General features: G+C 31.1%; 1 protein-coding gene across 3 annotated transcripts; it reads right to left on the reverse strand.

Moving 5' to 3' along the window:
- Positions 1–924: 924 nt before the first annotated feature.
- On the reverse strand, positions 925–27739 carry LOC106720003 (GRB10-interacting GYF protein 2). Of its 3 annotated transcripts, XM_014514520.2 has the most exons (27): positions 27648–27739; positions 24321–24650; positions 22736–22871; positions 22335–22453; positions 20987–21160; positions 20703–20782; positions 20387–20495; positions 19829–19941; positions 19577–19719; positions 19100–19506; positions 17792–19022; positions 17069–17230; positions 15490–15639; positions 15165–15257; positions 14697–14813; positions 6099–6371; positions 5746–5985; positions 5568–5651; positions 5286–5395; positions 5050–5122; positions 3579–3797; positions 3192–3266; positions 2883–3015; positions 2563–2769; positions 2096–2219; positions 1768–1876; positions 925–1329 (listed from the first exon to the last, which is right to left on the reverse strand). In XM_014514520.2, the coding sequence occupies exons 2-27, from the start codon at positions 24617–24619 to the stop codon at positions 1213–1215; spliced, it is 5097 nt and encodes a 1698-aa protein (XP_014370006.2). In that variant the 5' UTR covers positions 24620–24650; positions 27648–27739; the 3' UTR covers positions 925–1212. The 3 variants fall into 3 exon arrangements, with proteins under 3 accessions (XP_014370006.2, XP_014370007.2, XP_014370009.2); XM_014514521.2 differs by lacking the exon at positions 20987–21160; XM_014514523.2 differs by lacking the exons at positions 22335–22453; positions 22736–22871.
- Between the last annotated feature and the right edge of the window lie 204 nt (positions 27740–27943).

The following is a 27943-nucleotide window of genomic DNA, read 5'->3' on the forward strand; positions in this document are numbered from 1 at the left end:
TATAACAATAATGTATACAGTATGTTTATCTGACGAAGCGATTCGCGCTTTACTTGTGATAATCAAGTTTACAACACGCTGTGAATGTGTTAAACGTATCAGTTGTCAGTACAGTTCGAGACGCGGGTTAAGTCGGATGTGTATTACAAGCGTCCTGAAAGTACCGTCTGCAAATAAAGAATATTCAAGTGAAGATATGGAGCTAGTTTGTATATATGTAGAAAGAAATGGAAGGAAATGAATATAGACTCACTCGAAGATTTAGATGAAACTAATACACAGATGACTCTAAAAATTCTAGTTCATCTTGTTCATTTCTTACTTAATTTGTAGGCTATGTTTTTTCAAATTGTGTTCTAGACAAATTTTATGGAAAGCCGTTAAGCTGTTTTGTATTTACGTAGTAATAAACATCCATCCATCCATCCATCCATTCACATACGTATGATAAATATGATTTACACAAAGACAAAATAGAAAGAAAAACAGTTCCAACAGTTACACAAGTTCATTAAAATTTTAAAATATAATATTTAAAAATTTTAATGTATAAACTGATGGTACTCTTTTTCAAACACATATTCTTAGTGTATTTTTACATATAATTACCATTAGTAAAGTTCACGTCATGTGTCATGGATGGATGGATGTTTATTACTACGTAAATACAAAACAGCTTAACGGGTTTTCATTAAATTTGTCATAGCTACAAAACACAGTTTGGAAAAAAATTGTTACACAAGTTCGTTAAAATTTTAAAATACAATATTTAAAAATTTTAATATTTAATACACTAATAAATTTTAATACACTGACGGCACTCTTCAAATACACATTCTTAGCATATTTTTTCAAATAATTACCACTAGTAAAGTACATGTCGCTTTGTGACATAAAAATACTAAAGTAAAATAAAGTCTCAGTTATTAAAAAATATAAATTAATTGCTTGAATAAAAATATAGTTAAAATCTAAACATAAAATAATATCGTTGTAATGCATGAACTTTATCTTTAAAAGATGAACCAGTCGTTACACAGCAGTACGTAAAGGAATGCAGAAGGAAGATGCTGCACTAAAACGCTGTGTACCGAAACATTCATCTTAGTCAAAATTAAAATTATTAAAAAAAATGTATAAATTAATCCATCGTGTTTACATCAGTTTCTGTTCAAAGCTTGGGTTGTAGAACAATTTGAACACAATAGTCATTTAGGCAGTATCAATATCACCAACATTGATCCGGTCCTCAGAAGCCGTTACAGAAAAGCCGAGAATCCGCGAATCCACTTTCAGCATCTTGTTCTTTTTCGCCTTTTTACCCTTACCCTGTAATCAAAGAAATATATAATTTCAATATAGTTCTTAAATTAAACAAAGGAAATTCAAATTCCAGTCAAATTATACTATATTTGTAATAAAAAATTACTATAAAACTAGCTGTCGCCCGGGACTCCGTCCGCGCGCAGTTAAATAAAACTTAATTTTGACACGTTTGTAGATTTACCATAGCAGCGCCATCTTTTGATTACTTACTCAACCCAGTCGAAAGGTATCGACATCTGTTAGAATCATTTGGAGTTACAGATAATTGTGACTAGAATTGCGACTATAATTTGAGATTTAAACTATCCTATCTCTCAAGTTGGATCGAACTGCACATGGTGTGCGAATTTTATTATAATCAGTTAAGTGGTTTAGGAGTCCATTGAGGACAAACATTGTGACACGAGATTTATATATATTAAGAAGATATTGGATACATACTTTTACTTCCTGGTAACCCGAATTCAGCGACATACGTGGGTTAATTGCTATTGCCGGGGAGCAAAGATCATCGGAAGGTGTCACCATGCCCACACGAAGTAACTTAGACCTAGAAAATTAAGTTTACATAAGTGTACGAATACATCGGTAAGTTTAAACTCAAACGGCTAATCTTAGTAGTCTATTTGCATACTTCATAATGAATACCTTATTGTACTTTTAATAGAAGAACTTATAGAGACAGCAAGAGGAGTTAAAGTGTAATAATTCATTAGACTTTTCATTTGGATCTTCCTAAAATTAATAAGCTCTCTCTTGATTTACTCACCTTTTCTCCAAAAACTGACGAGCAAAATCATTGGCGTCTTTTGACTCTCCCAAATAAAATTTGACATAATCTTTAACATCGTACGGTGACTCGATGTCTTTGAGAAAGCTGACGAATGTCGTTACTGGAAAACAATAAGTTAATTACATACAAGTCAGTGTTTGTATGTTCATTCCTTATGCGTTTTTAAACCATTTAGTGAAACTATGGTAAAATATTACTGTTAGAGAAGTTTTGGACCAATAGGAAATCAACAATTTTTTTCTGTTACTTATTACTAATTACTTTTTTGTTTGGATGATTGTTTTTACTTTTTTCCGAAACCGTTGCATGGAATTCGATGAAATTTGGCACAAATTTAGAACATAATCTGGATGAAAGTATAGGCCACTTACTATTTTTTTTAATTCCGTTCGAATTAAGTCGCGAACGAATGCTAGTTTATAATAATATTTCTTATTTCTTACCATCTATGGTTTTGTCCCACACCATTAGGACATTTTTACACCAGGAATCGAATTCTAGGACAGCTGGCGACACCTCCTTTTGTGTGTTAACTGGAGTGGCAGCCTTTTTCTTGGTAGGTGGGTTAGTCTCTTCAACTTTCTGTGACTCTTGTGGTTTATCAGTCGCCTTTCCGTTTTTAGACTGTGCATCCCAGAAACCGATTGGGCCTGAAAGAAATAGTTCATTATTTTTATCTATATTATCAGGTGTTATATCAGATGACATAACATGACGGCAAAAGGCACGACCTATTCTTGTAGCTCCCTCAATGAAAACTCACCAGGGGGATCGCTTTTGCCGGATGTGACCCACGGTGTGTTAGGAATGGGAGGGAGAAGTATTTCAGGATCGTCCAAGGCCTGGGCCATCGCAGCAGCCGATGACTCCGCCGCTGCTTGCATGCGAGCCTCAGCCTACGACATAGCACCGACTTTTAAACATATCTGAGATTACAATGGATTGCTATATTCCAAACTTTTGTTCAACTTGAAATTCGATATAACATTGTTAAAGTTTTATACTATAAGTGGATAAGAAAATGCATTGAATTATTTTTAACTTACTTTAAATAAATTGTAATTGAACTTACCTGTATGTCGGTGATTTGCGGAGCCACAATTGAAGAGGGCCCCGTCTTAGCCCAATGGAGGCGAGCTTGCATTATCTATTAATATTAAAATTACTTAATTACGATTTACTAACAACTTTTACATACTTGTAAGGGGAAACATTACATACTGAGACTCAATCTAGTGTCTATGATAGAACTTTTTTTTTTCAAAACTGTAAAATAACCTAAAATATGTTGTAAATTTATTAATTGACTCATCTACTAGTTATTACTATATTTAATGATTACCAAAAAAAAAGTTGTTGATACATGGTCCAATATTATCTTGATAGTTATTACAGCAACTACAATGTAACTGATAACAAAAATGAAATTGCAGGAAAAATTAAAATAAATACAAATTACCTTTTCCCTTGCGAGAGTCTCGGCCTGTTGTGACGCAATAATTTGGATCATTCGTTGCTGCATTTTAATTTCTTCCATTTTCTTCTCCCGCTCGAGACGCTGTATATTGCTCAAGGTCATGTTGTAGTTGTTAGCAGATTGCGCCTGCGCAGAGACCGCATCCGACCACGGGGTCTTTTTAGCTGATTGCACAGTTTCGACTGCCAGCTGGGTTTCAGGCTATAACATACAAGGACTAGATTACATAGAATATTATCATTATCCTTGTGCTTTTCCCACTGAATGTAAAGTCTGCGCAATAGGTTGTCGTTTTCCAAATCGATCTGCTTCCAAAACCTTTCAGGCGTCACTCTTCTTTTAATCATAAAACCAATCACGAATTCCATCCATCATTTCCTAGACCTATCCTTGCTGGTTACTCTTTATATTACATAGAATATTAATGATCTTTCATTAGTATATAACACATTTCGTTGATCCTATGAAGTGCATATTCTGTTGGGATTACACATCGTATAGTTGACAGGAAAATAAGAAACCAAGTTATTAAAAAAAACTATAACAATACATACATTTTACATCCATATAACTAGGTATATGTTAGATGTAGATGTATTACATATATTAGATTAATTAGCCGGTACCTATCAACTATTCCATTTGACACTTCTTAATTCTAAAATAGACGATTTATAAAAACGTATTTCTTACGGCTATGTAATATTATAACAGAATTACAGTTTAGTGAATCACAATATTAAGACCGATAATATTCCAACGAGCGTTTTGAGTCCTCCTTAATTAAAATATAAATAAAAAAAAAAAACAAATTGTGTATCCAGCGTATATCAATTTGGGAACCGTCAAATCATTTTCTTAGAATAAAATTCATTTCTATTCTATTACGTATATTTATCTTACCGTATAAAGACACATTAAATTAAAAAACAACTCATTAAATGTGCTAATTATTCTAACATTACAACATTCATGCAACAACTGGAATCATACTGTTACATTCGGTGCGACATATTGCCACTATGCCACTATGCCAATATACGATACCATGCGATATCATGCAACGCGGTGCAATACGATGCCATGCGATGGCTCAAACTATTTTATAACTTTTGCTTTTAATTTCCCTTAGTCTACCATATATGGTTATAATAGATTATAACCTATGACTGTTAATATCTTCAGTCATGTTTATTTAAAATCTCATTTGTATATAATGTTAATCCAACTAATATTTAGTAATGCACTCATCAATATTTTGTCACCATAGTGAAATAAATCCTTTATGCTTTTAAACCAAGCAAAACTCTGAGCATTCAAGACATAATAATATTTGCAGAGGTCAAGACGACTTTAAAAAACTGAAAAACCGTGGATTTAGATTTAACCAAGCCTTTTTTTTTTGTTAGTAATCAACTCGCTAATGGTGAACTCCTTGCGGGTTTACAAATACCTGCTGTTTTTTGTCATTGGTCGTTTTTTCGGTACTCTTTTTCCCCTTTTTCTCGTCGGCGGCAATTTCTTTCCTGTGGTAATACTCCATATTAAAATAAAACATATAGGAATTGAATTGATTTCATTGGTTTTAGCTGTAACAACTTGAAGCATTGTGACACCATGTTTTAACTAACATCTCCATATGTTCAAAAAATTAGCACGTATATGATAGCTAAATATATACTTATTTACCTATTGCAATCTACACCATCAGAAACTTTGGCATTTTCTTTTTTCTTGGAATCCTTAGAAACCCCCTTATCGGACCCTTTCACTTCTTCTTTTGTCCCCTCTTTAACATCCTAAAGAATAAAAACGTTATTACATCTAGTCTAAAAGAAATCCTTGTGCTTAATTAAAATGTATTTTTTCACAATGATGATTCTACGTAAAGCTGCCAGAAGTATCTCAACTCTTATGAGAGCAACAAAGCCAAACTACACCAAAAATAGAACAAAAACATTGTTCGAGTACCTTTCCTTCCTTTTCTACTTCTTTTCTGCTTAGTTTCTCTTCTTTTTTGTTTTTAGGCAGCGAGGTCTCATCCGATTTTTTTATCTAAAATCCGAAAGTATCGTATCAATAAATAATAATGATAATTAAAAATATATATAGATCGTAATTAATAAGATGAACTATCTAGTACACATACCTCGGATTTAACAGCTTCTTCTTTGACTTTCGTTTCAGCCACTTCTTCCTTTTTTCCCACTTTTGTCTTTTTATTCTTACTCTTTGTAGTCTTCCCCTTTACAGATTTGTCATTCTCTGGTTTATTTGTCTTCACTACTTTCGTCTCGACCGACGGTTTGCTATTATTTTGCGACTCTGGCTTGCCGTTACTACTATCAGTGGACGGTTCCTCCTCTTTTGAAACTTGATCACCCTTGACCTAATATACAAATCGTTTACATAAAAATAAACCTAACTGTTCCTACCTTCAAAAATAAAAATATGTAGTAAATTTAAAATGGCTATTATAAAAATCAAATAAAAACACTTCACCTCTAGTTCCTCGTTTTCCTCTGTACTTTTACTGGAGGAAGACGCTACAGTTACAAGCCATTTTATTTGTAACAGATTTTGGATTTCCTCCAAGTTGGGTGTCGTCCTCTCATTTATGAGGGGGAAAACTTCTGACTGTGAGTCACTGCTTGTAGTTGAAACAGAGGATTGATTGTTTACTAACGGCATTAACTGTACAGGCACTTGATCTTCACATTTCACATCCTTGTCTATTTTCTCGGGTAATATAGATTTAGAGGTTAAGGCCGAGGGCTGTAAATATTTTTTTATTTATCATTTAATGCATGTATTTGTATTTTAGGTATTAAATGTATATTTGTGCATATATATTATATAATAAACTCTAATGTTTTCTTAATTCAAACTTGCAGAAAAGCTCTGTACGTGGTTACCGCCACCAAAAGCATTAACGTGCAAAATTTCTATCTTCTAATCAAAGCATCATAATCTAGTACGAATAAAGACTGGTGAAATGTGCTATAAGTTGTCTTTGAATTACGAAAGAATACGACCCTATAGAAACAGTATTCTATATGGTAATAATAGGGCTACTCATACTCGACATATAAGCAACTCGTGTATCTAAAAGCATTTATTGATCGCATCAGCATATCATTAGTTACGTGACCATAGCTAGGAGTTAGGGTTAATAATTTGTGTAAGCACAATGTTCTTATAATGATTATGGAATATAATGATACTGCAAACATCAATAGCATACACAAATACACAGAAGAGACAAATTATGATACAGCTACAAGTCTAACATTAAAATCATTCCCTAAGTTTAATTCTTGTGAACGGTTTGATTACATATACTTTTGAGCTAAAAGATCGCAATTTTATCCACTTCAAAGACATCATTAAATAATTAATAATTTTAGTTATACGTAAAAAAATTTGTTTATACCCTTATATAACCGTTAGATGCATCTAAGGCTGAAGCCACAAATGTAATAACGTTTTTCATTTTCAAATAATCTAAGTCATTATTTGACGCTACATTTTAATAATAAACGCTAAGAATAAAAATATTAATTGGAAAAACGTCACCTCAACGTTGTCCTCAAGTTTAATCTGAGTTGGTTCTATTGTAACTAGCCATTTCTCTTTTAAAATTTTTTGAATCTCCCCTAAATTTGGGATCAAACGCTCGAGGTAATTGGGGCTAATTTTAGGCTTTGAATCACCGCTCGTGGCCGAAGATTCTTTGCTGACAGATGACAATATTTGCAAAGTGTTATCATTTTGCGATGCCCTGAGCTGCGCTGGTATTTGGTCTTCAGGTTTTATTTCGTTATCAGTGTTCTCGGGCAATAGAGACTTAGATGTTAGAGTAGAAGGCTGCAAATATTTCACGCGATCAATTTACAAGAAAATATTTTAATTTTAATGTTAACATATTTATTGTCATATGCCCTATGATTCTTCTTCTAAATCTTGCTCGTAGTGACATACTATTAGCTATTCTTCAATTTCTTAAACTTGTAAGTTTCTGCAGTGGAGACTTACTGTGGCGATAGTACCAAGCGTGAGGAATCGCGTTTGTGCTCAATTTTTAAGTAAGCGCAGACGTGATGCTGCGGATACTGGCAACATTTCGCTGTTGACGAGGTTATCGCGTAGGCCACATTAACGTTAGTTTGTGATATAAGTAATACACAGTTGTTACGGCCATCCTTTATACTTTTATCACGAACAATCCAACGAAGAGGAGTGATAGCTCAAACAAAAATCTCTTACGCTACATAATGAAATCGTGTACTTATATCGATTCGACAGTAGACTAATACGACTACGCAACGCAACATTTAAAACAACATACAAATACGCATGCATGAGTAGTAATACAACGAAACTATAATTTTTAAATAATATTTTTATACCATCATGCGTCTATCTAATCGTCTACAACATTTTTTGTACATTATGAATCTTAATAATAACGTAAAATGACAGTTAGTCATTACATTTATAGATCCTACAACCGTTAGCTGCATCTAAGGTGGAAACAGCGAATTTAATAACTTGTTACTGGTTTCCGGTATAAATAAAACGAGAAAAGACCATATTCATTCGCTTAAACTATGACAATTTTCATATTTCCAGCCATAACCTCTGTCGTACACCTAATTTCCTGAATTCCTATACAATTTTGTATCAGATATAATTCTTAACGAGTGGTGTTTATCTTCGATTAACATAAATATTTCTGCAATGCCGTATAACAAATCATTTGCGTATTTGACACACTTTTGGTGATATTTGAAATATATAATATAAAGTCGATTTTTTTAAATAAGATTTTTTTATTGACATTAAGGTTTTTTATTTTACTTGGTTCCTGTTGTTTTCAAAGTAGTTATCATAACAACGTAAAAAGCTGTTGATGTTGATAAAAAGATTGCTGAGAAAAACTCATGTCTTATTCGTATCCTTCACCTTTAACGAAATTAATAAACCCTCCTCCAATCAAGGCCAAGGGATTAAGGATAGGGAAAAGGTTATTCCTTTGTTAGAGTTAAAAATGTAAGAAAATATGAATTCGATAAGTTACGACATGAAGACAGATCAATAATGTAAATAGAAAAAAAAATTATAGCATATGATGAAACCTGAATGACAAATTTCCGCGTAAAATGCACATGCAAAAACACAAGAACAAACAAAAAAATATTTTCATATTTATATATTGCTATTTTTAACAGACATTCATATTAGCACGAAAGATTTATGTTAAATGTTTCAGGCATATGTGAATGAGCATCAAATATCAATCCTTAAATGATTTAATATTAAACGTGGGTTCCCACTGCCGTAACACTTGTACCACAACATATCATTATCACTTTAAAAAACATAGATAATTCGTATTGTTGTTACAGCAATAGAAATCCTCGATAAAATTCTATCTCGCTCTATTCGCTCGCCTTAAATCCAGAATAAATTTATATGTTGAATGTTTTGCTAGCACGAAACAAAGCACAAGGTGAACAATTAGTACATGTTTTAAAATTTAGCTTCAATAATTTACCGCCATCCAAAGTATTTTAGAGTAGCAGAAAAAAAAACAAGCAATAACTCTTCAATATTAAATCAAGCAATAATTTTTCAGATTTATTACAAAAGGGAGTTGGTTCCATAATCATTACTAAAAGTTTAAAATATTACATCTCTAGTATAAATTTCACATTTTAATTATTGTTACGCGAAAGTTTCAACTGCGGTAACTCTTCCATTCTTTAAAAAAAACCGTTCATCAATATGCTCTTGTAAAGATGTTACGGCAGTGAAATTTTACTGTAGGTAAAAAATCATAAGCTAATTTACTAAAATTGGATGAAATATGAAATTTATTTTTCCAAAAATGAATGAGAAATTATGACACATTGCATGAAAAAGCATGTTTCATAAATTAAAAAGCTGTATATACCATAAATTCTTTACCACTTTTATATAATAATAATAATATTTCGAAGATTATCTGTAAGTCTGTGACGTAATGTGTTCCTTATTTTGTATTGCCTATATGTATTCGGTGTTGTACTGTAATGTTATATATAAGAAAGATATACTTATATATATGTATATAAATAAATACCACGCAAATGGATCCATACAAATAATAATTAACATATAAATACATCTGTCAAAATGTAATGTAACAATATCTCGTTCGATGAGAAATATTTATTCATAGTATTCAAAATAATATGTTAATATTAAATGTCTCTGTTGAAAAATTGAAAGTTTAGTTTATTATTAAAAAAAATGTTTATTACATATACAATACACGACACAATGCATATTCATATAATTTTAAACATAATTCTCGTATACTACACAATGTAACACTGAAAATTTTTATATCTCCCCGCTCGCATTATAGATATATTTTATGAAGAAAAACTTATAACAAACTTTACGGGAAATAAGGATCAAACTAAATGTCATAAATATTTATTTGTAGTCAAATCTTTATAGAAAATGTTATAAAACCAAGCCTAAGACAATGTTACAGAGAACAAATAAAAGTAGGAGAACTACCGCAAACTAACATTAATACTTTGACGAATCACTATTGTATTCTATATCACAGGAATATAATAATAGTAGGCGTTTTTTTATATAAAAATTAAATTTTTAAAATAATAAATTAACATATAATATGTATATGTTCAATGAAAACATATTTAACTTGATTCTACGTGAATTCCGCAAAGTATTTTTAAAGATTAATATTGAAATGATTTCAAACCATCTTCATGATCATCTATCCTATGAATTAGATATAATTATCTTATTTTAATAGAAACAACAATAATTTCTTCAAAAATATGCTTTTAAACAATAACAATCATAGCATACCTCAACAAATAACTGAAACATACGTCTTACAATTACAAAATGCCCTAACAATGAGTTTTACCCATGTCTTCAAATATATGTTTATCATTTTGAAAATACATATTTATAATTTTTATTTCAAATAATTTTTTTCAGTATCATTTTTTTTTTAGACTACACTCAAATTTATCCTATGCATATTTAAATTGAGATTCTTTTATATTAGCAGCTTAGCAGCGCAAACATAATTACTCCTGTAACTAGTTCACCTGTTAAACAGCGAAGATTCCTAAAAAAGGGCATCAGTCGCAATAAATGTAATGAGAATTATTTTTTTAATTATTTTGTATAACTTTGGTATATACTTTTCCGATCAGATGCATAAAGTTTTTTTTTTGTTTAATGTTGTTTAAATTTTAATTAATATCAAAAGGAAATATAACGACATGACATAAAGACCCTTACGCGAATTTAAAGTATTCATATTTGTAATCGTTTTTGAAATATAAGCTTTAGACAAATTCGAATTTGAATGTATACGATGATCAGGACCTAGGAAGGTATTAAAAATATTTAAAAATTATACATATCTTTTACAAGAAAACGACTAAAACAACTATGTACTTAAAAATATACTATACTACTACTATAATAAAAAAATTCTTCAGCTGTTGTCTAGTACTTGTATGACTTTTACTTTATCAGCTGCTCTTTCGATTGTATTCTATTGTTCAAAATAGATCCCCCTGTAAATCATATGGATCGTTAACCTAATGATAACTAGCACACAATTTTGATATAGACATAGATAGAAAACTATTCTTTTAGGAATCATGAAAGACAATATCAACATTAAGTAGATTCTAGAATTAACTTCGAAATACTTTATCGTAACTTAAAAATATTTAATGATACTAAAAGAAATAAATGCTAGAAAAATATGTAACGATCTGTAATCATACATTTAACCTCAAAAACGGAATGAAAAACCCAAATTTAAATGTACTAAAAATTGTTTTGTCGTTTGCATCTGCCTATAGTTTCTATGCTCTCGAATAACCAACCATTTATAATTTGTTATATGTTATGAGCAATTTGAACTGAATAATATTTTAACGGAATATATGTTCGGACCAGAATGTTTTTGCGTCAGGATTAAAGTGGTAAAGAATTTTAAGGTAAACCAAGAAATGTGAAATTTACACCAGAATTAAATTGTAAAATAATAAACTATTGTCGTGAATCGTGATGCAACGGAATAATTTCAACTACGAAAGGCAAACATAATTACTAATCGCGCTTGCAACGTAAAAAAAAATATAACTGCCTACTTGCATTCACTTTACTACACTTATTATATCTCGGAGTAATTCGTGTTGATGATGACAAAAAATGATTATATTAGATGAAACAGTGTTACTATAGTACCCGTCACATAAGCCAAGTAGCCCTAAATTATATAAACAAATAACTTGTACCGATCGTTCTTTTATTGCTAAACCTTTCGTGAGACATTATTATAAACTGGAAAACAGCCACACTCACATATAATTAGTCCGGTGTCATTTTTTATTTTTAAAAAGAATTAACTCAAAATTCTTATACAAACAAAACAGTTAAATTAATCACATATTTTTTTTAGCAAAAAGAGCTGCCCTTTTTCATTTAACAATAACCGTTGGTTTCTGAGACCAAAATCTCCGTCTATTACATATCATCCTCTTTGTCAAAACACAGATAACAATATGTTTAAACTGTGATTTTATTATCAGAAACCTACGATAAGCGATATGGTGATAGCATAATAACAAAATCAAATTTGTTTACTAATTTACAGCTACAAGTGACGAGGACTATACATAAAATGTAAAGGCTTCTTTTCACGGTTCTCTTCTTTGGATTAACGCAAAAGTTAACGATCACTTCTTCTGTACAACACAAACATTTAAAAACCGACGACAAATCTTCAGCTTTATAAATTATAAACCAACACCGTTACAAGTCTTTTCAAATATATAGGCGACTCTTAACACAATGTTGGTGTGTTGGGACGTAACGCAATGCGCGGGGAGAGCACTGCGCAGCGCGCCGATCATCTTGCGCCGCCAAGATATATGAAAAGACTGATACCTGACCATCACCTTAATCGGATAACCAAAGATAAATACTGTGTACTTACACATCAACCTCTTTAAGTCGAACTAGAGTGTAATAGCAAAAATCTAGTTTTCGATTCATAGAATATTTAAATGTTAAAATGAAGGTAAAAACGTTATTTGATTTCGACTTTTAGAGGTTAAGATTTTATAAACAGATGTGATTAATATTCTTTTCGTAATATAATCTACAATAAAAAGTAGAAAAATCTTTTTAATCAATATATAAAAGTAGTCTGACCAGGAAAATAAAAATCTAGCCATGTTGCGGTAAACTTCGAGTTTACCACCACCACCACACCACACTAACTACTTGTTACGTTAACAGTAATTTCAATAAAAAGAAAACTCGCTGCATTGCATTGTCGATTATTCTAATTACGTGTAATTTTTGAGTTCGTGGTAATTTAATGTGTTAAAATATAATAAAAATAGTTCACAGAGACGAAACATACTTAAGCGTGTATGGGAAAGATAGAAAATTTGTGGATTTTATTAAAATTGGCGTAGATGTTAGGGGATGGCAATATCAAACGGAATTTTGGCCTTCCCGAAAGGTTTTCTATTTCCCTGGTTAGGCTATAATTCGTTTCACAATGATCAACGTATATATTATTAAATGAAATATCATACTAAGTTGAAGATAAAGAGATTCAATTACTGTTTTCGAATTATGCGGGGAAAATATGTACAGAATTGACTCGATATATGATGACATGGATTATTTTTAAATAAAGGATGGCTTGGCTTAAAAGAAAGTCATTAAAAATATTAGAGTTTAGTAGCAAAGTGGTTCTACTGTAATATTACATAACATATTTGTGAAATATGCAATAATGTATGGAAGCTGTTTAAGGAATCATGAAACTAAATAATATATATAATATATATAAATATACCACAATAAACCAAATTATAAACATATGACAGTATTATCATTTAAACTTAATTGAGACTAACATTTGTATTATTGGGAGATTAAACTGCAAACTGACAGTCATGGAATATTATGAATAACTGTTAATAATTGTTTTCATATTCCTGCAAATTGAATTTAGTAACTAAAATCTTAAGCTGCATTTACATCTAAATCATACATTTTAATTAATTATACATATACATTGCTATTTTAAAATATTTATAGTTATATTACAAATTTCTTTAAAGAAAATCATTTAAAATAGATCGATGTGTGGTTTAAACACAATATTAAAGACGATATTATATGTAATATAACTTAGAAAGTTCATGACTAATTCTAAAATCTATGAAATACAAATAACTTATATTAACGCGTAAGAAGCTTAATCAACCAATTGTAAATAGAAAATGTTCCAAATGGCGGTAAATAATTTCAAATCTAATCGATTTGAAAGCATTGGTTTCATTAAACACAAATGTCGTTCATGATTCCTTCATTTTGTGGAAAGGCAAATTTAATTAGTAAATGAAGTTCACACCATTTCAAACAGGTGATTGTCATTAAAGCGAATTCCATCGCTAAGTTATGCAAAGCGTTATGCAGATTCGAACCCAAATGTTTTACTTTTATTCGTCTGTGTATTTTTTCTCGTAAAGATAAACGTTAATATAGTTTTTTTTTTATTGATTTAATTCTTTTTTATCTATATTGAGTTGAAACAAATTCATATCACAAAAGTGATAATAAAATACACAGCTTTGACATAAATGGCATAACCCAATGCATACCCGTGCACAATTAGAGGTCGGCTCAAACGTTGCATTCATAGATGTTTTGTTTACGAATATTATTACGTTAGAAATTTTCAAGCGGAATAGACGTTAGAAGCATCAAAATAGTGATAGCCTAGTTTTGAATTTCAGTCGATTTGCCTGAGGACTTTGACTAAGATTTGTACAATGTTGGAATATTGCAGTATGTTATCATCACAATTGGAATCTAAAATGTTCAATGGATAAAACAGACAGCTATCACTATTTCGGAACATGCTAGTTATTATATATTTAAATTACATGTGAGCTTCGTTTATAATTTTACAAAATGATTTAATACAAACAGAGCTATATTATAACGAAGTGCATATTCACTAACCTCCGTGTCCCAGAAATGCATTGGCAAGTTATTAACGCGAGACTCGTTAGTGGCATCGACAGACTGAGCCATCCACAGCATCTCAGGAGATTGACCACTCTGACGCCATAAACTTTCCTGTGAAAAATTTACATGTTGTAGAAGTCGTATTTAGGACTAGTTACTACTGTTTCTTTGTGATTATAATCTTTTCATAATTGTCTAACAAAATGCTTCTTTTTTAGAAATACAACAGCCATTATGCCATTAATATTTTTCAAACGTTTTATATCACCTATCATTAGAAATGCTAGACCATTCTTTGTTACCATAAGATTCCACCGCCAAAACCTGCTTAAATTCATAAATACAATCATCCCTTCAAATTCTCACTGAAAAAATAGATATAGCGATGTTTTTGAACAGTTGCAGTAAAAATGTGTTACATATAACAGTAATAAACAAATGGAAGTTTATAAAATAATTTACCTCTAATCCGAGTCCCTTTTGATTGAGTAAATCATGAGGTGCCTGAGGACGGCGATCATAACCACCAGGCCCCGGGTATGGAGGCAGCAGATCCTATAAACAAGTATTAATGTATTCTTTGTTTAACACATAACTAAAATCTATAAAAGAGTTTAATCTGGTATGATAGTGTAAGAAAACATAACCATATTTGGTAGTATTTATGTTTAAAACCCCATAAGGTGAGACATTTTATTTGAAAAAAAATCATGATAATGTTTTTGTACAAATGCTTCAGCTCGACGTGAATCGTTTGTACAAGTATTTGGTTTAAAATGGAACTTACAATAGGGGCACCAAAGGCCATGGGGCCGTAAGAGCCAAGTCGACGCATGTTTACATCACAGGCTCGACGAATCATCAAGTTAGAATTGAAAAAGCCTGCTTTATACCAATTGTACATGTCCTTGGATGAGAATGGACCATGCACATTGTACTGTAACAATTGAAAATAATATTATTTTTATATTATCTTTGAAAACCCAATATAATTTAACAGGTCCATATTGCTTTCTTTACTTTCAGGTCTTCATGTTCTTATTAAGCTGTGAATTTAGTCTGTGCTTATCACATGTTACTTTTTATAGTTAACATTTTTAATACATTATTTTGAATACAAAAATACAAACAGATAACATATGGGATAGGAATTAATATTTTTACCAAATTTCCTAAACAAAAAACCTGAATAAGACCTGTTAAATTGTATCGACTTTATTTTTAAATAATCTTTTTTAAATATAAGTCAAATTTTTTTGGGGTAATAAATTAATTTTATATTTTCCTAATGATATAAAGCTATTAATTGTGTACTAAATACTTTATATTAAAAAAAAAAGAATATAATGTTAATATTGTATTTTATAATAAAATTGTTTTGATTAAAATATTCTATTTACTATATAAATATAAAGGTGGTTTTCATGCGACGATTTCTTTACAAATATATATATTTTTAGTGCCTTATATTTGCAATTTATCAAAACTAACAATATTTGAGGCATAGTTAATGACTCAATACAATACAGTTGTGATAATCTTACCGCCTTATTTGCCTCTCTTCCAAGGGCCTTGTTTTGCGATAACAAAAATAAAACAATTTACATGGAGTGAGTTATAACAAATGGGTATTCCACCTTGTTTACAGATCACTATAGTTTAGGTTAAAAACAAAATAAAAAGGAACCATCCTTTTTAGTCAATATATTGCTCATTCATGTTATGAGGGGTTAAATTATTGCTTTTTAATTTATATAATCTGAATTATGTTTTTGAAAATATGTTTATATAACATTTATATGGAAAAAACTTCTGTTTTATGCAGATATAATATGTCATACATTTATATTTTTATGTATTGAACATAATGCTGCATAGCACAAAAAAAAAACAAATTTAAGAAAAGCAAAAGCCAAACTTTCCATAGATTATATCAGATATTAAAAATATATTTTAATTTAGTACTGTTTAACACATATAATGTTTTATATAGGGAATAAATAAATGCAATCAATTAATTTTTTGGACCATATATGTATTGTGGATTAGAGACCCTTAAAAATTGCAGAAACTAACTTCTCTTTTCTATCAAGATATCAATGGGTCCTACGTATAAGGGCCAAAGTAACAAATTGGTGATTTTCATTTGATGTTAAAAGCTACGTCTTAGCTATGATGAGCCTATACAGCATCTTTTCCTACATGGTTGAAACTTTGAGAGCCTCTCCTTTAAAATTGTCAATTTGCACATTGGCCCTTATTCGTAGGAGCCATCAATATATAGTACAGCTTCAAAAAAAAAATCCTGTTCAGTAGTAGACAAAGAGAATTACCTATTGTAACTACAAATTGCAAATATTAAATACCTGAGGGTCTTCATAGTACCACTGGTCAAGAACGTTCATATTATTTTGAGGAGGTGGGCCATTACTTGTTTGCATCATGTACATAGAACCATATGCTGCTTGTTGTTGCCCTGTTTGATACATCTCCGCGCGCGCCCTATGCATCTCATTTGTACCTTGCATCTAAAATAAAAAAATCAATTCTATGTAAATTAAATATAACCTAAGAAACAGTTTCAGTTGTTTATTGAAGTTTGTCAAGTTTAATATTATTGATAATTTTGATATCATTACACAGCAACTAATTAAAGTTAGAAATAATTAAGTTTGTATATAATACTGTATACATCAATGTATTTAATTAATTAACAAAATTGTATTACATCTCATGTCAAATGTGTAATCAAAACACTTGTACAAAAAATATCATAAAATAAAGAAATTATGATAATTATATTATGTTTTGTTCCAGTATTTTGACAGTGGAAACTCATAATTACATTCATTTAACTAAATACAGTCAAAACCGTTTATGGCGACATCTTTTAGAACAACATACCGGTTAAATTGACCAAAATCAAAGGTCCTGGCTGAATGTTATATACATATCTTTCCTATTAATTCCTGTCACTGGTTGTTACAACTATCGGTTTTTACGACTCAATATGAGTAGTCCCTTCGATGTCGTTATAACAGATTTTGACTGTACATACTTTTATAAAAATTTTATGATATATCACTTACCGAATTATTAGTCTGTCCCATAAACAGCGAGTTGTGAACATTTGAACCACTCATCATAGATAGACCACTTTGTTGGTGGTAAGCTGAAATCATTGAAGCATTCGGCTGCATCTCTGCTGCGCCTAAGCCCATAACAGCTGGATTTTGCATCATTGGTCTGGAAACACCCGGCATCGGTATGACTTGTCCATTTCCAGATGTTGGGAGACCCATTGCGGTATTTAAAGCTTGATTTGGTACACCGACATTTTGCAAGCCAGACCCCATTCTAGCTGCTTGCATTGCCTGTAATGCTCCTTGCATTCCGCTTCCATCTCTTCCAGACTGCAACATATTTGATTGCAGTTCCCCAGGTTGCATCCCTCCTTGCATTGCAGCAGATTGTAATCCAGCTTGTTGCAGTAAGGTCTGTTGTATGGCTTGTGCAGTTTGCATTCCACTTGTGTGTAATTGACCAGGATGGATGCCAGCAAAGTGCATTCCCCCTGGTTGCATTGTATTATGTTGCATTCCCACAGATTCATACCCGCCACGGCCTCCAACGCCTGCATGGAGTTGCATACCGCCGCCTTGCCTACCACCGGCTTGCATATTGCCAGCTTGCATGCCGCCGCCTTGCATACCGCCGGCTTGCATGATGCCGCCTTGCATGCCTCCAGCTTGCATCCCGCCAGCTTGCATGCCGCCACCTTGCATCCCGCCAGCCTGCATGCCGCCGCCTTGCATGTTGCCTCCTTGCATGTTGCCAGCTTGCATCCCACCGCCTGGCATTCCGCCGCCTTGCATTCCGCCGCCTGGCATTCCGCCCCCTTGCATCCCGCCGCCTTGCATATTGCCTGCTTGCATGTTGCTAGCTTGTATTCCTCCGGCTTGCAATGTTCCTGCTTGTATACCGCCAGAAGGGATACCTTGCATACCACCAGTTTGCATTACCCCAGCTTGCAAAATGCCAACTTGTAAACCACCAGCTTGCATGCCTCCAGATTGCATGACGCCAGCTGGCGTGTTGCCAGCTTGCATTCCGCCAGCTTGTATACCTCCCATGGATAGTCTAGGTGAAGGTAATGGTATGCTGCTAGTTGGCATTTGTGTAGATGTTTGTAGATCTGTTTGGTTGCCTGAAGTATTTGCATTTGTAGATGTAGCACTCGATGTTGATGTATTTGAATCATCCACAGTTAAATTAAACATTTCTTCTACAAGATTTTTAGATGTGGAATTAGCAGCATCACTGGAACACAAAATTTAATGATAGAAAGATATTTCAAAAATTTATTTGTGAAAATAATTAATAACAATGACAATTACCCTTCATTTGCCAAAGAGTGAATGCGTTGCAAGACGGGCATTCGGGGCTGCCTCTGCATATTTTCATTTGAAGCAACAATATTCTGATGTTTCTGCCGTAGTGTGTTGTTAGTGGTAATCAGAACAGATTGAAAGTTTCCTCTATCATCAGTCACATTCTCCAAGTTGATATCAGACCGCATTAAAGCATCAAAAGTTTTGCTCTCAACAAATTTTGTTTTCAGACTTGCTTCTTTTATGTCATCTGAGAAATTGGTAGTATTTTGAGTCTCTGGAGTAGATGGTGATGTCTCAGATGTTTCATTTTTATCAGTTTCTTCTGCATTACTGTTGCTATCATCCTGTCTGTTCTCCTCTTTACTGATTTTAGTAGGTATATTATCCTCACTTGGGCCCATATTTGATGCCTGAAAAACCAAAACTATTTTACTTTCTTCCATAACATAAAATCATTTATTTTGTAAGCGTAAACCATACCTGTTTGAACTTTACATCGTTAGTTTCAAATTTGTTAGGAGATAATTTTTTAGCTTTATCTGATGCCCACCAATCTTCAAAACCATTCGCAGGAGTTTTTGTATTGTGCACTAAACTCCCATGAGTTAAAGAACGTACCAGTGCTGAAATTAAGAAATAAGATAAAAAAGCTAGAATAAATTGCTCATAAATATATAATTCAGAAAATATAATTTGCTTAAAAAAACATATATATACATATAATACACTTACGAAATGGTGATGTCTCAGTAGTCTTAGGTAAATTTGTGTCGTCATTACTGTAGCCATGAAAAGCTCCCGTGGAATCGAAAGTACCGGTTCTTCCTACAGCATTTTCGACGGCCCTATGGGAATTATCATATTGATTTTACACATTAAACACACTTAGCGTACATTACATGTTGTACTAAATAGAAATATTATAAAGCAATCCAAATGTCTATGTTATTGTTTATTTTGGTATGGAATTTTTGAGCAATCAATTCTATCAATATTTAGTTGCTTCAAGATGGTGAATGAATATTATTGGGTTAAGTTTCCGGACCAGACATACATTCCAGACACAAAACCACACTACAAGCGAGTTTAGCCATGATTTAATTAGTATGTCTCATTTTGTCATTAAATTGTCTGAACAAAGTTTGGATAAGGTAATTTTAATTTATAGTTAATATTAACACTAACTTGTTACGATAATTTTTCGTGAATAAAACTTTATATAACCCAAAAACACATATACAAAAGGAATATTTATCACAGGGATATATGTACTTAAACTAATAGACTAACCACTCCGGGAGACTTTCTTCATTGTTGGTGTCACCCCCCACCCATCCGCTGCGGTTATTATTCCATGTTGACTGTTTCCCTTGAACAGGTCTTTCGCCCCAATCACGCTCTGAAAACGAAATTATTTATTAGTGTTTGTAACATTATATTCTGGTTCTGCTATAGTGTGTTGGGTGCTTCAGAAGAGTTCCGATATGATTCAGATGAGCAATTGCACCTACTAGCAATTCACAAAATTTTAAAAGCAAACCAGATTTGACACGTCAAGATGCCAAGTTTATAATACATATTTTTTTATTTCATTCATCCTATTTACCGGCATTAGGACGATTCCTTGACCGCCATTCATCTTCCTCTCGTGAATGCTGCCTCCAATTAGTATTATTATTGACACGTCTACAACAAAATGTTTATTCATAAATAAATTTAACTACATTTATAAAAATAAAAACGTTAGTAAAATCAAAATATTATTTAAATGACAATATAACAAGTGATTCTTTTATAAGTAAAAATTCGAAAAACGGACCCTTGAGCACAAGAAGGCAACAGAGGAATCGAATCGTGAACGTCAGCTATATATTAGCTAAGTAGACGTACCTTCGATAAACCTTAGTCCCAGACCTTTCATGTTGCTCAACGTGAGGTCTTGGTGGTGGTGGTTGGGGTGTGTTACCATTATTTCCCCCCCAGGGTATAGCTGTGTTAGCCTCAAAAGTAGGGTGATAAGTTGGGGGCCTTGTGTTTTTTTGGGCCATATTCCATAATAAACCTCTGTAAATAAAATACTTTTTTAATAAATAAAGAAGTTAATTTCTCTAATCTCTCTAATTATGTTTGTAAAGATTCTTAATTGTTATATTGCTATATAAATATTAATTCACCTCAATATTAGTACTACGTCTTAACTATGAAACAAGAGAACACAAAAAATAGCAGGTGTTTCCCAACATAAACCAACAACCTATACCAAAATATATTATAATATATTGCTAGATACAAGTTCGATTTGTGGTTAGCTTGAACCGCTTTTCGGATTCTTAACTCAAAAATCACTTGATAAGAATATTCTCATTTGTTATAATGATATCTAAACCAGCACAACAATCGGCATATAAATGACCAAGTAAGCAACAGCAGAAGGCAAATAGCGATTGATATTACAGTATTATTAGTTATTATTTATTAAAAATGATTAGACAATCCCATACATTAATTCATTTTAACATATGAATATAACAATGCAACCAGTTAAAATTATTATTATAAAAACAGAAGTGCACCATCACCATTTATTATTATAATATTAAATTGTCTATTATACATTATAAAGCATGCTTATCTGACACCAATAGGAACAAGTCAACATAACCACCACCACAATTTTAACTCATATATATATACACACAACACACATACTTAAACTTAATTATAATCACACAAGTACTTTAAAACAACAAACCTGCTTATATTTTATAAAATATAAATGAAATATTACCTATTACATTTCAAAAAATATTACTTAACTTGTATCATTTGATTTGAAAAATTTATAATAAGTAATCAATCAATACAATTTAACAAATAATTTGCATTTTTAGTCCAGTTTTATAAAATAAAAAAATTATTTTTGCACAATACTTTTGTTGCATATTTGAAACGTAATTTCATGCAACAATTATTAGATAAAAGAGAAACTCAATCAGATCAAGTTCCAAGCTGTGTATTTTTGCCGACCAGTTGCAGAATTGCTACTCATAATGGTAAATTTGCCCATATAAGCATATGTATAAAGTGAGTTTAGACAAAAGAAACTGTCGCTTTTTAATGTTACATTAAATTGATAATGTCAATTAAATATAAATAAAATTTACTTCAATAATTGTTTTTTTTTTATGCATAGAATATTGTATATTGAATATCAAATGTGTAAAGATATTTTCCTTACTTTCCAGATGAAGCATTCCGAGGAAATGGTGTGCGAGTTCGACGATTCTCATTGGGAGATGCACGGTTCAAGTTACGACTGGTAGTAGCAGGTTTTGCTCCTCGAGTATTTTCACGTTGCTAAATTAAAAAATTTAACCGTCACTATAAATTATATACGTGTCGACATCACGTCCAGATGGATAAATTTTGTAATTGTATGAAAACATATGAAATTTAATCCCATCCTATTTTTAATGCTATTTAGTAGGTTTTTATCTAACTATTTCTAGTTGGTTATTTAATTAAATGGACAAATACATTGCAGGACAAGTTGAATCAGAGTTCTTTCCAAAGTGAACTACTTGAGCCTAAGAATTTTGTAAAACAAAGATTGAAAAAAAAAATATTTGCAATTTTTACCATTTCTTCTTGAAAGGTGTTATTTAATGCGACAGGTGGCTTTCGCCTTTGTTGATACAACTGATCAAAGTACTTTAACTGTTCAGGTGCATCTGTGGTTCTTTCATACAGAGCTAGCATCTCTTCCCTTCCATACCTGAAAAAAAGAGCAATATAGTAGATGTCAATTTTTTATCTTGCTCTAGTCTGAATGCAAATGAAACTCGAATCTGTTGTGGTAACATCAAAATCTTATGGTCACTCTTCTTTTCAGGAATTTATATATATACATTGGTATAAGTGTCCTCCAAGACAATTTGTCAATAGTCAAAACTCTATCAAAAAGCTTAAACAAGAAACCTTGTTACTTGCTCCAATAGTACAACCACTGGGTATGTATATGTACATTTATACATATATTCATTCTAATAAAGATAAACTTATACAGTAAGACAACATACAGATACAGATTCAATATTCAGAAATGTTTATAGTATCAGGAAATAAATTGTCAATTGATTACCAAAAATGGTTACGCTAAATAGAAAATTGATAAGGATCAATGTTATATTTCTGTGGATATTAACTGTCAAAACATTGCATAAAATGTATTGTCATTATTTTTTTTTTAATTTGTTGGTAATGATGATCATTCAAAATACAACTGAATTAATTGACATGAAATCTTTCAACAGCAAATAATTTAAAATGTATTTTAGGCTTTCTAGTGACAAAAGTAGTGTACAGACATGAATTATAAAAGTCAAGCTTGAAGCCAATACATTTTAATTGACAACTTACATACAACTATGTACTTGTCTTAGTGAGGTTCAGGTTGGAAGCTATGCTACTATCAAATTCTCGTTATATTTGCAGGCTACTTTAGCAAGAGTACCACTTCTTTCAGATGAACAGTGGTAAAATAACTAATAACGAAATTTTAAATAATACTACATGACAAGTAAATAGTATATGGCTAATATGAGATATATAGAAAAGTACATACAGTTTCAAGGTAAAAGGGCAAGGAGATCAAAAAGACAAAATGAATAGTATAGGAGTAAGGCATGGAAATTATTTTATGTGATATGTTATACTTAACTACTTGACAGATTTTTATTACTATCTTACATTACATTCAAATATAATATTCAAAGTAATTTAAACATTATTTATAAAATACAATAAACAGCTAAAAATATTAATTTTTAACAAAACACTTTTTGCTCTTATGCAATATAAACTGATAAACTGATTTTATCAAGTGATTTTTGTATATTATGATCCGCAAATGAACAGTTACAATTTTTCCATTTAGTCTTCTAAATGGTACATCTTATTAACCCACTATTTTCTATCAAAATCCTGTCCTGTGGTTTTGAATTGTTATATAAATGTTGTTAAATACAATGTTTGATGCTGTCATATTTATTTTCGGTTATTGAAATTTGACACCAAAAAATGATTTTTTTTTTTAACTTGTTTATACATATATTTTATAAACTTTGGTACAAATAGTAAAAAATGAAGTTAATTGAAAAAATGATGTAAAAAAAACATAGAATGTGACAATATTTACAGATTGTTGAAATTTAAATGCACTTACCGCATTTCAGCTAATATTAATTCATTGTTTCCAGAATTTCCAGAGTTTGTTGTTGTTGTTGTATTGGAATTGGCAGAACCTTGTGCTGTGCCCTCTCCAGATTGGGCTTGGGTATTTGTGGCCCCTGAGTAAGTAACACTGCTTGTGGGTGCTGTGGATATCTTAGAAGCAGTGGTAGTTGCAACTCTTGAGTTTGTGGAGTTTTGGTTGTTGTTTGCTGAGCCTCCTGAAGTACTTATTTGTCCAAAGTTACGCATCCATGCAGGTCCAAACTTAATAGGGTTGTTGCGATCTCCCATGATTGTCACAGTTTTAATATAATTGTCAAGGCTGAAATGAAATTATGGAGTTACAATGAGTAAAACAAACATTTAAACATTTCGCATCTGTAATGAGCAGGAATCTGCAGACTTCTTTTCTTCTACATTCATACATCTACTTAATAGACTTTCCTATCATTTATTCAGAAACATTTAAGTGAAGTTATTTTCATGTACTGATGCAATTATCTTTGTTCCAATCCAAAGCCTAAACATTATCAACAATGGATTCAACACACATTTCTGACAAGTCTCATGAATTCCAAATTATTCTCAATTATGTATATATTACTAGTTATTAATATTATAGCATATCACTGCACTCTAACTTATTCACTATCTACATTTCTATTGAAATTATGATGTAGATCAATGGCCACAATGCATGGAATTAAGATTTATTCTGTTACAACACTTAGGCATTTATTTGGAATAGGATTTACAGTACATTAACTGTTTACAAACTAATGTTTTACATCAAATAAAACTGTATAGCAAAGCAATATTTAAAATTAAACATGAATAAACAGCAAAAATCATCGCTTTCTAAGTAACGCCAAGCTTATCGCATCGCACAATAACATTTTCCATTTTATTTGAAAAATATATTTATATAATTTCTGAACTTCTTATTTTTTTTAACTAAGTTGTATATTATAGCATACACATGTTAGTAAACAACCAAATACATCATTATTAAACCTTCTGATATGTAACAAAAAAACAATGTGACTATTGAGTGAAACAATGTTAAAATTTGCTCAAGTAGAAAAAAGGGTTTAATTCAGTTACGCCTACGATAAAACGCTCAGCGACAATAACATTTATTTACAATGCATCATTATGCCCTTTAATCATAATCTATAAAATCCTTTTATGTCCATTCAGTATCATTATGCATTTTACCTGCTAAAACACATGAACAAAAGTTTTTATATTTGTTTATTTTTCAATAAGATAGATGACATATTTTTGTATGGCTGTTTTGGCAGATGAAATCTACCTTACAGTCTATTTTCTAATATCAATAGGGAGTTTTAAAAACCTTCGCATTCCATAGACATAAATATTACTACTGGCATAATTTTCTATGTTGTCCTATAGATAAGAGAGTGAACATTAATAACTTACTAAGTTTTATAAGTTACTCTTTTAGAATTTTTTTTAAATACTTTTAAGAATTGTTATCCCTATTATTAGAATTAGAAGACTTCTACTTTATCTCATCTCAAGATATAATTTTGTAAACAAAGGATAACACCTTTAATACCGTTATTTCATAAATTCAAAATATTTGTAGAAACTAACTTTTTCTCACGTGACCTAATAACAATAGCTATAAGTATTGCATGATTTTACTTAACCTTTAACATATCTGGTGAAAAATTATAAAGAAAAACAACAAAATTTTAAACTGATGCTGTACAACCACCAATTCAAGCAGGAAATCCTTATTCTATTTCCTTCAAAAATTCTTTAATATGGTGGTAACATAACTATACTGACTGCTTCAGTGATTAGTAGGTCATAAATTAAATGAAAGAGGCATTTATATTGAAATTAATTCTGTAAGCTACTAAAGATATACACACTTTGTGTAATTTAAAATAATAACACATAGGGCTGTGGAACTGGACTAAATATTAAAGAAAACAATGACTATTAAGCAGTAGTTGTACTTTAATTTGAATACATTATAATAATACCTACTAACTATATCTATAACCAAAGAATACTAAAGAAATAATTCATAAACAATAAAGTTTTAATGGAAAAGGAATTACCATAAAATCAACTCTCAAATGAAATTAAAAAAAATTGGACTTTCAAGTGTGAATGGTAAATTAACTTTTTGACAATTATATAAAATTTTAAATGTAATCTTTAAAAATAAAAATTTGGTTTTGCGTAATTCTCAAAAATTACATGAGTAGGTAGTTAAAAAAATATAACTCCCAAAGCATTTGATATCATCACCTGTGGTGAATATTAAAATAAACTAATCAGACATTGCTATAAAAAAGGGTAACCAAACTAAGCCAATCTTCTTCAATCAATAACCAATTTCTAAAAATAAATGAATGAATAAAACATTTTGAATAAATTTAATCCTCTACTTGATGTCTCAGAAAGAATGAAAAAAATATTAAAAACGATTGTAAAAGGTTAAATCCAAAACAACCAGTATGCCTCACATTACATAGTATTAATTATTGTGCTGTATTTTTTTTCTGGTTAACAGCTCTTGACACCAAAATATCAACCGAGTTCTCAAATGAAAATTTAATTAAAAAAAAATTTTGATGCTTCACTTATGTATTGTCATAACATGCAATTTAGCATAAGAAAGTCTCGTATCAAATAATTTGGTATTTCTTTGATTGAGCTTGTTCTTTGTTACAACAGATGCTAAAACATTACACTTTACTTTAGCTGAACAACATTGCAAATAATGTAATTTATCCTGTTATTGGCATTGTGTTTAATGTCAAGTGTGTCTTTAGGTTGAAATAAGATTTTTTTTACGAAAATATGGATACGCTAATCGATCAATGAAACAAGTTTCCAACGTACCATATTGTCAATCTATAATTAAGAGATTCAAATAGTTTAGATCATACATTAACCCAGATAAATGAAACTGCAAAAATAAGCTGATTTTGCAATATTAAAATAAATTGTACGATGTAATTTTTAGGTATAAATCCCAACAAAGAGTATGAAAGAAAAATAAAACTCACAAACACTGTGCTAAATTTACAAACACCTTACAAATAGTAGAAGTTTAGACGTTGCACTATGTTAAAGTATACACCTCGTGTTTACAGTTTAAGAATATACCAAAGCTGAGAGATTTTAATTTTACTAAACTTGACCAAGGTGGCAGGTAGTGATTTTTCACATCAGGTCATGTAGATAACTATGTATCATACTCTTTTAAAATTCGCTGGCAATATGACCTAATGCAAAACATATTACGTGTATTACAGTGTGAAATTATAATTACCTAAGATCTGGAGATGTGACTCAATAATAGACGCACGCACGCACGGTTACGACGGAGTAAAGTAAAATATGGCGGACGATGAACGAAACGAAACGACCGTTCCGACCATAGAGTTGTAATTAAATTGTTTTGTGAAAAATTACGCGACGCTGGCAACATTTTTTGTTTTCAAACGAAAGTAACGATTTGTCTTTGACTACGCAAAAACGGACTAGGCAAAGAGCCGCATTTTTACTAAATGAATATTGCTATTTTTGCAGAATTGAGGCAATTAAAATGACAATTAAACCGGTTTT

The sequence above is a fragment of the Papilio machaon genome, chromosome Z, assembly GCF_912999745.1.
Source record: "Papilio machaon chromosome Z, ilPapMach1.1, whole genome shotgun sequence".
Taxonomy (NCBI): Eukaryota; Metazoa; Arthropoda; class Insecta; order Lepidoptera; family Papilionidae; genus Papilio; species Papilio machaon.